Source organism: Haliotis asinina, chromosome 10 (assembly GCF_037392515.1).
Source record: "Haliotis asinina isolate JCU_RB_2024 chromosome 10, JCU_Hal_asi_v2, whole genome shotgun sequence".
Lineage (NCBI taxonomy): Eukaryota > Metazoa > Mollusca > Gastropoda > Lepetellida > Haliotidae > Haliotis > Haliotis asinina.
The window spans coordinates 58,482,216-58,499,891 of record NC_090289.1 but is presented as its reverse complement, the minus strand read 5'-3'; the positions used below and the strand labels follow the sequence as shown (position 1 = coordinate 58,499,891).

The window sequence follows — 17,676 nt, the reverse complement described above, 5'->3', positions numbered from 1 at the left end:
TCATCGTGACTGATTCACTGCGAAGTTTGACAAGGACCCCCCTGACTTAAATTACTGGGAATGGTCGCCAACAAAATCACCAAGTTCATGGCAACGTCTTTTCAGGGGACAGATTGACATAGTTTTCTGGGTTATTATTACAAGACGAGTAGGCTTATGAGTAATTGATTTGTTACAGTTTCCATTGTTCTTGGTAATTATCTCTTCTCATTCACATTTCCTTCCCTATGTTTGATCTTAAGAGCTATGGTCAAAGTATCACATATTTGGAGAAAGGTTAGAGAAAGGTCTGATGCAATGTTTTGTCATAGGTTCCACAGTGATGCTTGACTGGTCATGTTTATCAGAAATTGTGAGGCTCAAGAGGAATGCCCTCCCATTGTTACACTGCTCTGGATACACTTGCATCATCTGTTCACATATGTGTGATGAAACCATAAGCAAGTATCAATAAAATGTGACAACATACAACAGGAAATTCATTTCAGGAGAGTGTATGAAGCTATTGCCTCCTTGTCCTGTGTATGTACCATGTCTAGGTAAGAATATTAGCATAAGCACTCAGATCATTCAGATATGTGTAACTTCAAAACTAAATGACAGCAGGCAATCATTTCAATAATGTCAATCATAACACATCCTATTTGGTGTGATTCAACTTCACTAGATGTAGGTCAACAACTTGATCAAATTTTTCTTTCAAGGAAAACTGAAAATTTAGGTCAAACTAACATACAAGTAGACATAAGTTCAACCTGTTTTCACAGGGAACATTGAATTGGAGGTTGATAAATGTATGACAGAAATTTACTTTCATTCAATGTTGAAACAATGTGGAATGCCTGCAAGGAATTATACAATTAACTTAACACCTTGGGGTGTTTCATATGTGCTTCAAAGGTTTGTTAGATGGGTTTACATTTTCATGTGGCATAGCCCATCACAAGTCATGGTTGAGTGGAGAACAAATTTGTGAAGCAGTATAATTCATCCCTGGTCAGGCGAATTGAGGCATGACTTTTCTTTTTTCAGATTGTAAATATGTTCACAAACTTAAAGTGGTTATTTGTAGTGTATATCTAGACATTATAAGCAGGACTGTCATTCTGGGGTCTGGCATGCTACCATTCAGGGGTGTGGCTGGGGAAGATGAAAATATTAATCATATTGCAGTATATTTTATTCTTAAACACTGAGACAAAACTCAACCAGACCTATGTATTACATTTCCAACAATGAAGTGTCTAAGATCACGAACTGGACATAACAGAACAGGAAAACAGTTCCATCATTATTATCAAATTCAGCTATCCCAAACTACAAACAAAGCCAAATGTCCAACCAAATTTTCAAGGTCAGTCTTTGCATTATTTAAGATAATGCACAGATATTCCACCCCTAGTTTGAAAACTGCACATTCGATCGCAGCTGACTTTGTTTCACATTTTGTCAGGGTATGAAATAATTTTTCAGGATCACTAGTAAATCGGCCTAGGAAGATTTAAAAGTAACTAGCATGAAATACAGTTTACTAGCCAACTAAAGAAAGATACAAAACCCTCAAAATTAGTCACTTGTTATTTTTTTCATGAAGTTCAAAGATAAACATCAGCAATACAAATTGTTACGACCAGGTAAAATTTTGGGTTTAAAACTATTGAAACAGTGACAGTCCAGTTAAGCACTGTCAGTCATTCATGATGGAATTGACACCATGACATCATTTGCAAATGAGAATTTTTCACAGACTGAAAATTTACACTAGCAAACTAGGCTACCGTCATTTATTTTTTCAACCCCTACTGGGACAGTTTTACCTAGCATCAAGCTACTGGGCTAGTGGTTATTTCGAATGCTGCTTCTGGTTAAGGAATTGTAAACGCATTTGCTCATCAGACTGAAGACGTATGTTCTATTCTGACATGGGTACAATGTGTGGAGCCTATTTCTAGTGTACCCATCATTAATGGACTATTGCTAAAGCTATAGAAAGCACTACTCAGTAACTCACCATCACACATTATCATGAAAGTCTGTGAGTTTAGGTCTACACTGCCTTTAGTATTAATCACACATTATCATGAAAGTCTGTGAGTTTAGGTCTATACTGCCTTTAGTATTAATCACACATTATCATGAAAGTCTGTGAGTTTAGGTCTACACTGCCTTTAGTATTAATCACACATTATCATGAGAGTCTGTGAGTTTAGGTCTACACTGCCTTTTGTATTAATCACACATTATCATGAGAGTCTGTGAGTTTAGGTCTACACTGCCTTTAGTATTAATCACACATTATCATGAAAGTCTGTGAGTGTAGGTCTACACTGCCTTTAGTATTAATCACACATTATCATGAGAGTCTGTGAGTTTAGGTCTACACTGCTTTTAGTATTAATCACACATTATCATGGCAGGGGACTCCAGGAATAAACTTCACATAATGCACCCGTGTAGGGAATCAAATCATTTGGTGTGATGAACACTTTAACCACTAGGCTACCCCACTGCCCTAAAGAAAGTGAAGCAAGGTATTGTTTTAAATGATTCAAAACAGTTACGATGCATTAAAGAGAAGTGAGGAGAAGAGTGACATGGTTGATTTAATTCCAGACGCAGCCAGAAGTCAGTTCATGTCAATGAGCTTTTTGTATTCTGAGTGGTTGAGTTTCCAGTCTGAGGTGTCTTGCAACACTTTCTGTAAATAATATAGGAACATCATTATGTGTTATATCCAAGCTGATGGAATAACATCAGTATTTAACATTGTCAGTCAGGTAGATTTGTGGCAAAAGTGTTACTGGCTTTATGTTGGTTTGAGTTGTTATGCAGCCATGAGCATGATCAAAAATCCATCTGACACTAATGGCTGGCAAACCAATCAGATTACATGCTTCTCTATTGACATATCAGAATAGCTAAAACTTTTAAAGGATGTCACATTGGACTTGGCAGTCAGGCTGACATTAGGAAAGCAAGGCATATTTGTCTGAATAAACACAAGCATACAGAGTGTAGGTTGATTCACCATTGATTATTGACCATAGTCTGATGGTTTGTTGATGATTCCACACATCATATCGACATCTTCAGACTTAACTCCACAAGTTAACATTATTGTGTGCAATTGTAAGTAAGCCAGATAAAGCTATCAGCTATCAGCTGAACTTATCTTAGCCTATTACACCAATCTGAAGATGCTGCGTTACTGCTTTAGGAAAGCAAGGCCACAGTTGGAAGAGACATTTTAGGTCCCAACACCCTTTCATATGACATGCAGTTGCGATAAGTTTCAAGCGGTATAGTTACTTTGTTTTCCAGGCAAATTGTCCCTGATTGAGGAGGATTGTTGTTCAAACAATCAGCCACTTGTTTCATCTGACCCTTAGTTGATTATGATCTGACCTCAGTGATATTCTTTAAATGTATGAATCACAAACAGTGTTCATTGTTACTATGACAGCTGGTAAATCTGCAGTTTTTGTCACCTTTTATGTGTAAGGTAGACGCGGATAGACTGGAAACTGAAAAGTCTATAAATCTATCAGATTACTTTCTTGTAATGACTGTCTTGCATATCTACAGCCCCGATGGCAATCCCCTGTCAAAGAAGGCACTGAAGAAACAGCAGAAGGAGGCGGAGAAGGCTCTAAAAAAGGCTGCCCACCGACAGCAGGAGCAAGCACAAAATGTGAGGTTTCACAATTTGATTTGTTGAGTATGCTGCTTTTCTATTTGTCTTGTACCAAAATATGTCTTCTTACTTTTTTCATCAGATCTCCAGAAAAGCTTTTGGCGATGTGGGTATGATACCCATATTTTTTAAACAGAGTAGGTATTTCCAGTGGCTGTCTAATTATCTATAGTTTTAGGTACCCACCATCTTTTTAGACTCTGGGTATTCATTTCAAGTAAGTATAGCAGGTGCAACAGTGTTTTATTCAATACCTGATTAAGAGAAAATCCACTCAGTCACCGGCAATTGATTCTGATTGTGAAACACAGTACTTGCCTATTAATTTATTTAGCATTCCTTCAATGACATTGTTTTCTTGTTTGTAAAGCGTTAAAATACATGTATTGATATTTTCCCTTGAGCATGTGGAAGCTTTTGATCAAACTTGCTCAACATTATCCATTTGTATACAGAAAGAAAACAGCACTATGATTGGTGAAGGGTTGATAAACCACATTTGATATGCTATTTTTGTTCTACACTTTAATTACATTTAGAATCATTCAAGATTTTTTTTTTACTACAGATATGTAGAGATGGAAATATGTTAAGTTCGATTAGCTTGAGTTGATATGAGGTGCAACACGATTTTTATGTACTGAATAAATACACATTGTTATTGTGACATATTAAACATAAATATTTAGTGTTTTTACATACACTGGCATTTATATTTCTTGCTTATTTCAACTTTTCTATAGCATATTTTAAGCAAATATGCTGCTTATCGGTACCTCTTTTTTCATTTTTGTACCGTCTTCCATAAGCTTGTTAAACCTGCAAGGAAATATTTATGCAAATATATTCCATTGCGTGACATTCAGTGTAGGACGTTCATGGATCTTCTGATCGTAAATTCGGAAATGACTTGCCCCTGATATTAACTAGCATTTTACCAACCAATCATCAACATAAGTGAAAAGGTAAGCGAGGTAACTTGTATTACCTAGAGAGCAAACCACTGCCAGTTTTAATGGACGTGCAGAGATCTTATCCATCAAAAATATTTAATTTTTTGAGAACTTTCTTTGCCTGTCAGTCAGTTTTTGAGAATTGAATTTCAAGCAAACATGATCGTAATCAGTGAGACAGCCCACCATATTTGTTGTGAAGACTTTCTGAAGAAAAGTGAAGAAATATTTTCAGCAACATGTTTACCAATTACATAGTTATGAATGTTATGCTATGTCCTGAAGCCCCAGGCAGCAGAGCAGGAGAAGGAGGATTACGCAAAGGACCACTATGGCCAAGTCCGCATGATCCAGTCACGTGACAAACCCGAACGGACCCTGCTGAAAGTGTGCGAGTTGACGCCAAGTCTGGCCGACCAGAAGGTGTGGTTGAGAGGACGACTGTACGCCAGCAGAAGTAAAGGTAAGCAGTTGCAGGAAAGTAGTATCATATGGCACTCATTTCGATGCCAGGTAGATAGAGACAGTTTTCTATACCCATAAGTTCATAGTTTTCTGCATTTGTTAGTGTTGATGATTCTGTCTTGTCATATCGGACCATTAATATGATATTGTCTGGTCGGCAGGAGGTTACATGTTATAATTCTCTACAGCCGACTGAAGCTTATCAATAATTGACAATCAAATCAATATGTCTGTACTCTGTTATTGAACAGATGTGTAAACTAGCGTGATGCTGCTCTTGCAATTACTTTAATTGAGGATATGTTGGATATTGTTTGTTTCAATATACAAAGATGATACCTTTTTGCTTCATGCAAAAACGAAAACTTGAAGCAACAGGCAAACTCAGAAGGAAGACACTTGACCATGGGACATGTATAGCTAGCAACACAGGCCACTTCCATAACATGCCTTATCCTGACTCATGCTTAATTGCTTGTCTCCCTCTGTTATTGGAGGTTTAGTGGGACACTTGAAATCCCTTGGTTCCCTTCTTCTAAAGACAACATAAAATCATGCTCACCCATGAGTACCATCCCTTTCTTATATGTTTTGGTTTCACAGGGCTCTTCGGACATAATTTTATTTAGTTGACCTTTGACTAGCAAATATTTTCTTTTACTAGCCAAATAGAAAATTTACTAGCCAGACACATGTATTGGTATTACACCTAGTATTTTGTGAATAAACTACTACAGTTCCAACCAACGTTTTCTTTTATTTCCTCACTCTGTCCAGTAATTCAAAAACAAACTATTTCAAAAGAAATATGCCATCTGGAAGCTACTTTATGAGGTATCAACACACATAGTAACTGGCTTACTTTGAGTTGACTATTAACATTGAACATATTACGTCATAATGATAAGAAAAATGATTACTTTTGCAGGACTGGGTATTCCGGATCTTAAGCTTCAGATTGACATCCTGTTTCAGAAAAATTTTAACCTTGTCAAGTGTCACTGTATCAAAGAAACTTCAATTAAATGCAGACATATTTAACTACTGACTAAAGTTTCCTACTTTTCTGTAACTGCCACTGAGAGCACAGATTTTGTCTTCACACTTTGGGTTCACAGTCACAATGTTCTTTGACCAATCTGTTTGAGAAGGGCCACCAGCAATCCTTCTCTTGCCATTAGACATCCATTTATTAACTGACTTCTCTGGGTTAAACTCAGCAAGTTCAGGGCCTTCTGATGAAATCAAAATCAAATCAGACAGTCTTTGCACAGACAAGCAGCTCCTAACATCACTTTTAATTCTTTCCTGAGCTGAGACAGCCCGTTCACATTCAGCAGAGCTAATCGGCAGGGTTAACATAATCCTCACAAGATGAAGTATATTGCAGAAATCTGTTTTGTATGGATCCTTGCTGAGTAGGATTTCCCAGAGATCAGAGTAAGATTTATCCTTGAAGGTGTTTGCCACGAAGACTTTCATCTGCCTCCACTCTGTCTGAACTGCCTCCACATTGCATCCAGCAGAGACAAGGGGGACTCTGAACCAATCACACAGAACATCTATTTCATGATTTCCAAAGTGTACAAGTTCCCTTTTACTCTCAGGCCAGGTGTCATGATGAAACACCTTGAAGTTCTTCACAGCGCCTTGGGCCCCTTCATTTGTATTTGAACCAAGCAGATTCTCAAACCTGGACTCCAACTCATTGATGGTGATGTCAACGGTAGATGCAACATGTTTCTTCAGTTCTTCTTTGGCCACACCAACACTACCAGTCATTTCAATGCCTTGAAATTTGATTGGACCCGGGAGATTTTCTTGGCTTTCAATACACAGCCCAAATTTCTTGTACAGTCCCCGTGGAATGTAATCCTGTTTCATGCTTGTGATGGTTTCCAGACAATCCTGGATGGATGCAACTGCTGTTGGAAGAATCAGTACTAGACTGTAGTTTCAGGCTCAACAAAGCCACCTCACCAAAGAGTTCAGACATGAAATGACAAAACCATGTGAACACCAAATCTTTCATTTGTGTGTGTATTTTCTTTCCTCTTCCTGCAATGTCTGCATTAGATGATGACGCAGCCAGACTTTCCATATGTGTATAGACTGCTGTATAGTGTCCATGACCTGTGACCAAATCTTCATTCTTCTTTCCTTGTAGAAAGACCCTCATTGCCCTGTCTAAGTGGGGGAACCCATCTGGTACCCTTCACTGGGGCTGGTGAATATATCCTGGCTTCAAGTTCCTCTCCTATCATCTTGAGTTCTCTTTTGCCTTTGGGACTGAAGTGGTAAGTCTTCCAAATGAGATGTAGGCAGTCGTTGACTGACTGCATAATAGGGGAGTCTGTTTCTGAAGCTTCAAAAGGGCTAACTCCAGCCTGTGTGTCATGCAGTGGAAATCTATTAAATGGGGAACATCATGTCGTTACAGTGAAAAAACACCATTCCTCTGGCCCATATTGACATTCGCTCCATCTGCACAAAACCCAACAATTCTAGATGTCAATGTTTCATCACTGATTCCTACTCTCGAAAGAGCTGATTTAGTACCAGAGATAACACCCTCAGCATGACCATGTTTGATGGCAATAACTTCAACAAGTTTGTTTTCTGCTTTGCCATTCAATACTGTTCTTACATAAATCACTTCATTTTCTGACACAGAAGTGTCACTGGGAGCCCATTTTATGCTGAAGATACAGCAAAGGTTTTAATTCAGTAAAAGACATCTCTTCCTTCCCTATGCAATACACAGTGTTAAACTTTATTGTTAGATCTTTGAGATCCTTTTCATTAGACTTCACTTCAGCCTCCAAAAATTGTTTTGCAATGGCTGAGGTTTCAAACGATAGTTTTCCCGATTTATTAACATTATGATCATGGCACTTTCCATGTCTCACGCTATTGCTGTGAGCGTGAATGTTTTCCCGTTTGAACTTGTTAGTTCCATCTACAAAGTCTGTGTTGCCTGCCAAATGACGACCGGCCTGTCGATGAAAGTCACAATGCATTGTATTTTGTTCTTTGTCATAACGAAGCCATGAAAAAATTGACAGCCAAAGTGGTCTGAATGCACGCACATTAACTGATGGCTTACTTTCTTTCTGTGTTTCAACATTAGTCTGGTTATCATTTTGTTTCTTTTCAGTGTCAACTTGAGTTTGTTCATTCAAGATTTTTGTTGTTTGAAGTTTGGAAAAATAGGCAGATATTGGTCTAGAGTTTGTTTTCTTCATTGCCATGGTTAAACACGGAAGTATAAGGTTGCAGCTTTGCTCATGTTCACCAAGACGAATTGAGTTTTGGGACACCTAATTTGCATATGGCGTACCATCCTCGATATCTCCAGGGTATACTTTCCGAAAAGTCTCCACTATACCCTGGATGCATCTACGACTCAGCACGATACATTTGTTCCCTTCCTTGGCTGGCTTTTTATCCAATCAGGTGTCTACGCTGGGAAGTTGAGCGAACCAATCACAACTCACTTTCGCTTTTTAAATTCTCTAACCGATTCAACTTGGCAAACAAACCATGCAGAGGTTCTCTGAAAGAGGTAGATTGACTTCTTGCATATATTTTTAAAAGGTATCCATTTGCCTGTATGATTTCCTCAAATTGTGAGTCGTACGTCGAGCAAACCTTCGCAGTTGCAGCTGCTACCTTTGTTGACACTGGCAAGTTCTGTCATAACAGCGACCTTGCTGATTGGCTACTGTGAAAATGCGGAGCCAGCAAAGGGAGGTAATAAAATTATCGGGCCGACCCGTATATGCATCCAGGGTATAGTGGAGACTTATCGGTACGTTTGCTCTGGAGATATCGAGGATGATGGCTTACGCCCTTAGCGTATTTTTGACATAAGATGTCTATATATAGAGTGTAAAAACTAGGTTAGCAGTTTTGCGCATGTTCGAGCAATGAACCTTGGGATCTCATTTGCATTCGCTTACCTCCCTTTGTGTGACCTAGATGTCTATTTTTGGAAACGCGGAAATGAACTGATTATCATGATGAATGAAAACTGCAATCGTTTTAAGAATAATGTGTTGTTATTATTTGAGGCAAGTTGTTTAAGGATGGAAGTTAATGACACCAAATGTAGCAGTCGCCATTTCAAAACTGTTTTATTATTTTTGGTCGCCACTTCGAAAATTCACTCGCATATGCGACTGTTTCACTCGCAGTGTAGAGCCCTGCTTCATCATTGGTCAAATGACTGGCCACAATAGTCACTCACTCCTTCTTCACCCAACAATGATGATGTAAAAATTTGTGTATGATTTACGTATTATGCATGTTTCAACTTGTAATCATGGTTCATACTTTGTTTACATTTTGATGAAAACTTGTTTGAGTTGTAGATGCCCGTTTTCAGTGTCCGATAGACACCGATTATGTCTTGAAATGGAAATTTTTTATGAAATACTCCTGCCAGAAGTACCTCGTGCCTTCCAATCGCAACCTGCTGTGAAGGCAAAGACTGCTACTGCAATTCTAATGCAACATAAATCATCAGATGATTTATCTTGGGCGCAGACCCCTTTGATGAAGGATGGCAGCTCTGCCAATACAGCAACCCTACATGATAGATCAGAAGAGGCATCGGTATTCCCTGAAGGATACTCACCTCCGTGAAGGTCTACACGTCCAGGATTTCTTCATGGACTCTTCATGGAACAGTTCACACAATGCCTTATGTCTTTGATGGATCACGTTTTACTGACGTTCCTGATGCTATTAAATGTTTTTCTGATGAATTGAACTCCATAGCTGATGAGTGTATACCAAAGTCCTCTGCAGTTCCACACATAAGAAAACCATGGTTCAACGATGAATGCAAACAAGCTAGGAAGGCAAGGAAAAAAGCAGAACATTATTTCCGTCGCCATCCTATGGTGCATAATTTGAATAAATTTAAAATTTTAAATGCTAAAGCACGGCGTACTTTTAAACAGAACAAACGCCAATCTTGGCAAAATTATGTATCTAAAATAAATTCTCGGACACCCATGTCCAAGGTATGGAATATGGTCCAGAAAATTAAAGGTAAAGGTACTAAATCTACTGTCAATCATCTTAAACATGGAGATCAAGTACTTACCGATAAATCAGATATCGCAAATAAACTGGGTGAAACCCTTGCTAAACACTCTTCCTCTTCTAATTATTTACCTAAATTCCAGCAGTATCAAAAACAACAAGAAAAGAAAACTATTAATTTCAACTCAGATAATGGGGAAGATTATAATGAAACTTTTTCTATTCATGAACTCCATACTGCTCTTGATCAAGCTCACGACACTGCTACTGGAGCTGATAACATACATTATCAACTCCTGAAGCACTTACCAGAATCCTGCCTAGAAACTCTTCTAAATATTTTTGATGATATTTGGACATCGGGTAACTTTCCTTCATCATGGCGTGACGCCATAGTAGTACCCATACCTAAACCTGGACGTGATCATACCGATCCATCCAATTATCGTCCGATTTCGTTAACTAGCTGTGTTTGCAAGACCATGGAACGCATGATAAATAATCGACTTGTTTGGTACTTGGAAACAAATAACCTTATAACTGATATACAGTGTGGTTTCCGTAAAAACAGAAGTACTGTCGATCACTTAGTGCGACTGGAATCATTTGTTAAAAATGCACTGATTAATAATCAACATGCTGTGTCTATCTTTTTTGATCTTGAGAAGGCATATGACACAACCTGGAAATATGGTATTTTAAGAGATTTACATGACTTCGGCTTGCGAGGTCGTTTGCCTCAATTTATTGCCAACTTTTTAAATAACAGACAGTTTCAAGTTCGAGTGGGTTCTACCCTGTCTGATCATTACAATCAGGATCAGGGTGTTCCACAAGGCAGTATTCTGTCTGTCACACTTTTTAGCATCAAGATAAATAGTTTATCAAAAGTTTTAAACGATTCAATTGATGGATCGTTATTTGTGGATGATTTTAATATTTCTTGTCGTGGGAAAAATATGCATACCATTGAACGGCAACTGCAGCTTTGTTTAAACAAAATAAATAAATGGTGTCTTGAAAACGGCTTCAAATTTTCTAAATCGAAAACTAACTGCATACATTTTTGTCGTAGATATAAACCCCATAAAGATCCTGAACTGTCTCTAGATGGGACGCCCATTAAAGTTGTGAAGGAAGCCAAGTTCTTGGGTCTAATCTTTGATTCACATTTAACTTTTTTACCACATATTAAATCACTTAAAACTAAATGCCTGAAAGCACTTGACTTGTTGAAAGTTGTTTCAAATTCAAAATGGGGAGGGGATCAAGCTACCCTTCTCCATCTCTATCGATCACTAGTTCGTTCTAAACTTGATTATGGCTCAATCGTTTACGGGGGAGCCTGCAAAAGCAATCTTAAACTTCTTGATCCTGTCCATCATCAAGGTCTGAGACTTTGTCTTGGATCTTTTAGAACTTCACCTATTGACAGTCTCTATGTTGAGGCTGATGAACCTTCTCTTGAGCAGCGCCGTATAAAGTTAGCTTTACAATACATTACTAAATTATACTCTAATCATTCTAACCCTGCCTATAACTGTGTTTTCAATCCCCTTTATGAGGATTTATACAACAAAAAGTCTTCTCTTGTCCCGCCTCTGGGACATAGAATTACACCTTTTCTTTCTGCTGCTGGGATTGAGATGGAAAACATAGCTCCCTCCCGTCTTCTTTCTTCTCCTCCCTGGCAGTTGGTCAGGCCTCAAGTAGACCTAACATTGACCACATTTAAAAAATCAGAGACTAATGAATTACAATATAAGCAAAAATATAATCAATTAAAACATAAATATAGCAATTATAAATCCTTATTTACAGATGGGTCCAAGGATGGTGGCGCTGTGGCTTGTGCCACTGTCATTGGATCCAGAACAATATCTTCTAGATTACCAGTTAGTAGTTCTATTTTTACAGCTGAAGCTAACGCCATATTAACAGCTCTCAAATATATTCAAAGACACCCTAAACGTAAACAATATATAATCTATTCAGACTCTCTTTCTTGTCTCCAGGCGATTAAAAATTTATCATGTAAACATCCACTTTTAATTGACATTATTGAATTGTATAATAATCTTGCTACTGGCCAATACGACATCGTCTTCTGTTGGTTACCCAGCCATGTAGGCATTTCAGGGAACACAATGGCCGATCTTGCTGCCAAGGCAGCACTCAACAAATCTGTGACACCGCTTCTTATTCCCTACAGTGATTACAAAGCCACCATTAGATCTTATATCCGTGATCTGATGCAAAAGAAGTGGGACACCCAAGTGGGTATAAATAAATTACATGAGATAAAACCTTACATTGGTTATACCCACTTGGGTTGTCAATCCAGATTTGAAGAGGTCATACTACGACGATGTCGTATTGGCCACACTAGATATACTCATGCATACCTGTTGAAAGGTGAGGATCCTCGATTTTGCATCCCTTGTGATGAGAGAGTCACGGTCAAGCATATTCTGCTTGAATGTGTTGAATTCTCCATCACAAGGGATAAATATTTTACAGTTAAAACAATGAAGGATCTTTTTACCAACGTTAATTCTCATTTTATTATAGGTTTTTTAAAAGAAATTGATTTTTTGGGTGAATTTTGAATAGTATGTTTCTGTAAATAGATGTATTTTAATGATTGGTAGTTTGAATTAGTAACTTGAATTGTTGGTGGCTGTACCCTCAAAGGGGGTTGAAGTATTGTAAAATTATTGTCCTCCTGAGAGGGTACGTAAGTCCACAAACATTCACAGTAAATTTAAGTCTGCCAGGTTTTTAATCGTAGTATTCATGTTGTTTTAATTTTGGCTAACCTTTCGTACAATCGCCAGCAGCTGAGGGGATGATGTAAATCCAACTAGGGTCCATGCAGGTAGCAAAGGTACTGTAAGTCCCCATGGTCCCTAGTGTGGTGATCTACCTTCACTTGTTGGCGATCTATAGTCTGTTTTTATTATGTATTGTCTAAATAGTGCTATTAGTTTTAACTTTCCATACTAGTTTTACTTAAAATTGTGATATGCTAGTTGTTTTACTGTCCTCCGTTGACAGATTTTTCCATATGCATATATTTAATTTAAATGTTCTCGTCACGATATGGCTGAGATATTGCCGATGTGACGTTAAACATTAACTCACTCACACTCACTCACTTTGATGGATCTACGCTTAGCAGAGGAGAGGCACGAAGGCACCTGCGGCGACTGCCATCACTCCTGAAGGTACAACTTATTCTCAAACCCAGTTGAATTTTGGAGAGACATGCCCGAACATTTACATTCTCATAGATCATCCCCATTGATAATCTCTGCATCACGGAATCTGGATACATTCATGAATGCCGGCTCAACAGTAATTCTACAACGAGGAGATTCTGCCAAGTTTCAACATAACAGAAGAAAAGATTCTCCACACAGAAGATCTCCTTGCCATCAACAACAGTGTTATGTATCATCTTCACCCTCTGATTTGGAAACACATACACCTGCACACAGGAACCCTTCACCACAGAAGGATTTCTTAACAAGGGATCAATCTTTGTGCAAATATAGGAAGCCTTCGACTAAAGTGCACAAGGATTACCAGGGAATTCACACATGGAGGTTGTGCAAAGGGAAGTTAATTATGATTATACACCACCGTACAGGGAATCACGCAGTGATACTCATCGTCACAACTCCTTAGAAAGATTCTCGGATCAAGAAGTGGAGGTTATTTTCTCCAGTGCAGATTCTCCATCAAAGGAATCTATGACTGTATACAAATACATGATGATCTCCAATGTTCGGCGCAAGGATGATGTTCAACAAACCCTTTAAGACATCTTAAGAATTCACTCACAGAAGAAAAGAGATGACTCATCGGATGGCATGCATCTACGGTCTTTCGTACTGTGACAAAGTCTCAGTATCAACACATCCTGTCTTTCAACACACAGAGATTTACTGTACAATTGACATGGCATCTAAACTCAAGCACCTTCAGCTCTTTAGCAAGAAGGGTTCCCTGCATGCTTCGTCAGGATACCGCAGTTTGATGTACGGGTCGTCATCACTGTTGAATATGGATTTACATCCTTCACAGAAGTGTGTGTGCATGCATGCGTTAACGCATTAGGGGAATATGAATTGTTCTTTGAGTCCAATGCTTGCAGAAGGTTCGCCGTTAAACGCCAGAAGAATCCAGTTTTTATCTGTTCTATTTACTTCAGCAATTCATCTGTAAGCATCTGGCACCTACACCAGCGGGACCTTTATCATGGTCCTTATGCACTGTATTTCATGGAACCCGGCTATTACGGTCAACTTACGCCAACATGAAGGAAATGTGGAAATTATTTAACAACATATGTGTAAGATAACAACAGTATTATGTTCAGTTAAAGAACAATGCCACAACTACTAGGAGGATCGTCTACCTGCATCAGTATTTAGCGACGGAAGGTTTCGCATGCTTCTACTCAGTTATCTATACACATTCTCACTTGTGCCTCGAGGACAATCCGAACTGCGATGTAACGGACAAGCCCAAATTTTACCAAGGGATTCACCAAGATTTCAAGATGATCACTTCACTGCAATACCAGTGACGTCACATCTGCAATCTGATCCATCTTCAAATGACAACTCCCTGTGCAGAATGCATCTACATTGTTCTCTAGTTAGGAAGTCGTCTACAACATTAGAAAGACTTCATTTACAACCCAGGTAGCAGTCCACAGCATCATTTGATTGTCTTTACGTTACATAAAGGACTTCTAATAGCAGATTCAAAGTTGTTTATCAGGATGTTTGCAGCAACACATGACAGCTTCTGCCACAACAGCCAGACAGCTATATTTTAAACTTTACGTGGATGACAGCTCACTCACAACTTACAGTGTTGGCGATCTATAACGAAGAAAAATGATGCACCTTTGCGGCATATCGTTGAGATTCCGGTATCAACATCTTCATTACTGATGCAGCGTGTACCTGCTCGTACTACCTTACCAACTGTCTTCATGAATATTCAGCTGATTGAAATGTTCTTGCAGCAATAGGCATGGCATACACAGGCATGGCATACACAGGCATGGCATACACAGGCATGGCATACACAGGCATGGCATACATAGGCATTGCATACACAGGCATGGCATAAACATCTCTTGGGAAGACCTGAACACACATATGTGTTCCCATTGCCCATATTAACACCTCAGGTACTGACCAAACTAGATAACAACATTACACTTGACTTTGGTTGAATCTGAAACTACCAGATTGGTTGAATCTGCTAGTACATCTTCACTCCAAACAAGTGCACAATAATCTAGGAATATTCCAGTTACATGTGTGGATGGTATCAAAACATGCTTGAAAAAACAGAGATATTCCGCTAGGAAGGCAATAAGAGTTACTTTTGCACATACAGATCTATGTGCAATATTTATGACAACAAATGTTGACGGTTTGAAGATTAGGGAAAGGACAGAGGATTTACTGTGTGTGAAGCATCTCGTCTAAATGTGCTGGATTACTCATGTCATCTTTGTCAAACAAGGCGATTAAAAGGACAGACACTTTCAACTTACCTAACTGTGCTCAGTACAGTTATATCAAGCGTCAAATAAACGAAAGTACTAGAATTACTCCATTACTTCGCTTTTTCAAATTGGAGGATCAGCAACAGAAATTCAAAGCCCCAGGTTGGGATCTTAGTGTTGTTTTACAACACCTCACTAGTGAGTCACTAGTGAGGAATACGAACCATTTGATCGGACATCCTTTGAATATTTGACACTATTTTTACTTACTCTTGCCATGGCAGTCCAGATGTCAGAAATTTACACATTGGATCTTGTGCGAACTCAGTTCGACTCCACAAATCTTGACAAGGTGCACCTTGGGATTTCATTACTAAAAAGCGTCTCTACAGAGACATCTACACAAATTTCATGAACAATGGTCGGGATGAGAACTGTTTTTTATACAAACATATAAAGCTGCAGGACTTACAGTCACTGCGAGCCTCCAATCCACACAAAGTGTGGTGCGCTGGCATCTACACTGGCTTTACATGGAAATTGCTCAGTTACAACAGTCATGGAATGCTGTGTTTGGAAATCAGGTACAGTCTTTGCAAACCATTATCGCAGATACACTGCCACTGAGGACATCTCAGGAATTCACCAATCTGCCCTCTTGTTGTAGCACAACAGTTGACGGTTCCTCAAAGACGTTAAAATAGCTCACCCTTATCACGTGACCTGTTGATACCTTCACTAAACAATGTGGTTGGTTGAGAGTCTATGCGCATGTCGAGACAGACTAGCATGAGTGATCATAGACCCTGTACATATTTGGATAATAAGTGGTACAGGGGTTGTAGGTTGGCAGATGAGCACATCTAGCAATAAGTTATATGACTACACATGGATGTCAGAGTAAATTGACAGTATGGCTCCCCCCGAGATGCCAGTTGGACTTCAGAAGAAACAGGAGAATTACGGTGCCATCATAGTTTCCTGGGGGGATAGTCAGGACATTTTGCAGGAAGAATGTATCCAAGAAGTGGCATGACCCACCACCATATCAGTCGGATACTTAAGTAATTAAGCATGAGTCAGGATAAGGAAAAATATGTAATTTCCTTAATAATATTGATTTTTTTATAATTATTTTGTATTTTATCCTGACTCAAGAAGTCAACCCTCCCAACCTTCCCTTCATATCACTTGGATTTCCCTGCAAATCCTTGCTTTTGGGCTACGATTTCTCAGACATGGACAATTTTGGCCGGTCATATGACCAATGATGGAGCCAAAACAGAAGAAAGGGAAGGTACTCGTGGGTGAGTATGATTTTACGTCTTCTTTTGAAGAAGAGAACCCAGTGATTTCAAGTGTTCCACTAAACTTCTAATAAAAGAGGGAGACAAGCATTTAATCATGAGTCAGGATAAGTATAAAATAGGTTTTTCTTCAGAAAATTATATTCTGGAGATAATCATATGTGAACCAGAAAATATAGTCTTGCCAAAATACTTTTTTTCAGGAAAGTCATGTTTCTTCGTCATTAGACAACAGAAATGGACAGTCCAAGCGCTGGTATCAGTCGGGGAGAAGGTCAGCAAACAAATGGTCAAGTATATTGCAAAGTGAGAACCAGTCAACTTTACACTAAACTATGTTGGAACAATAGACAGAACCTGGTTGCATGTGGTGAAACATCTAACACACTTATGGTAAAAGCCATTAGTTCCTGGTTCCTTAGTCATGACATCTGTCTCACACTCTGAATTATACAGAGGTGCTTCACATGAGTGTCTTTACTTAGAGAGTTTCAGGACATGGGTTCAAACTTGGATACCCTCCAACTTAATGCTGACCCCTCTCAGTACTGCGGAAATACAGTGGTCCAGCAGAAGTTCTGGTTGTCAGGTCCAGATTGGATCATTTACTGACTCCTTTAGCTGGAATGTTTTTTTACATTACATAAACTTACAAACATTAAATCAGATGAA

General features: G+C 38.7%; 1 protein-coding gene across 2 annotated transcripts in view; it reads left to right on the top strand.

Annotated features, from left to right (window-relative positions):
• The window catches only part of LOC137298824 (aspartate--tRNA ligase, cytoplasmic-like), a 38,190-nt gene that overhangs the window by 406 nt on the left and 20,108 nt on the right, over nt 1-17,676 (top strand). The window contains exons 1-4 of one of the 2 annotated variants that reach the window (XM_067831106.1): nt 471-539; nt 3,586-3,691; nt 4,933-5,110; nt 17,208-17,310. In XM_067831106.1, the coding sequence (XP_067687207.1) occupies nt 532-539; nt 3,586-3,691; nt 4,933-5,110; nt 17,208-17,310 (395 nt within the window). In that variant the 5' untranslated portion in view covers nt 471-531. Of the gene's footprint in view, nt 1-470; nt 540-3,585; nt 3,692-4,932; nt 5,111-17,207; nt 17,311-17,676 lie in introns of those variants that run through there. The other variant, XM_067831105.1, reaches the window with a different exon arrangement.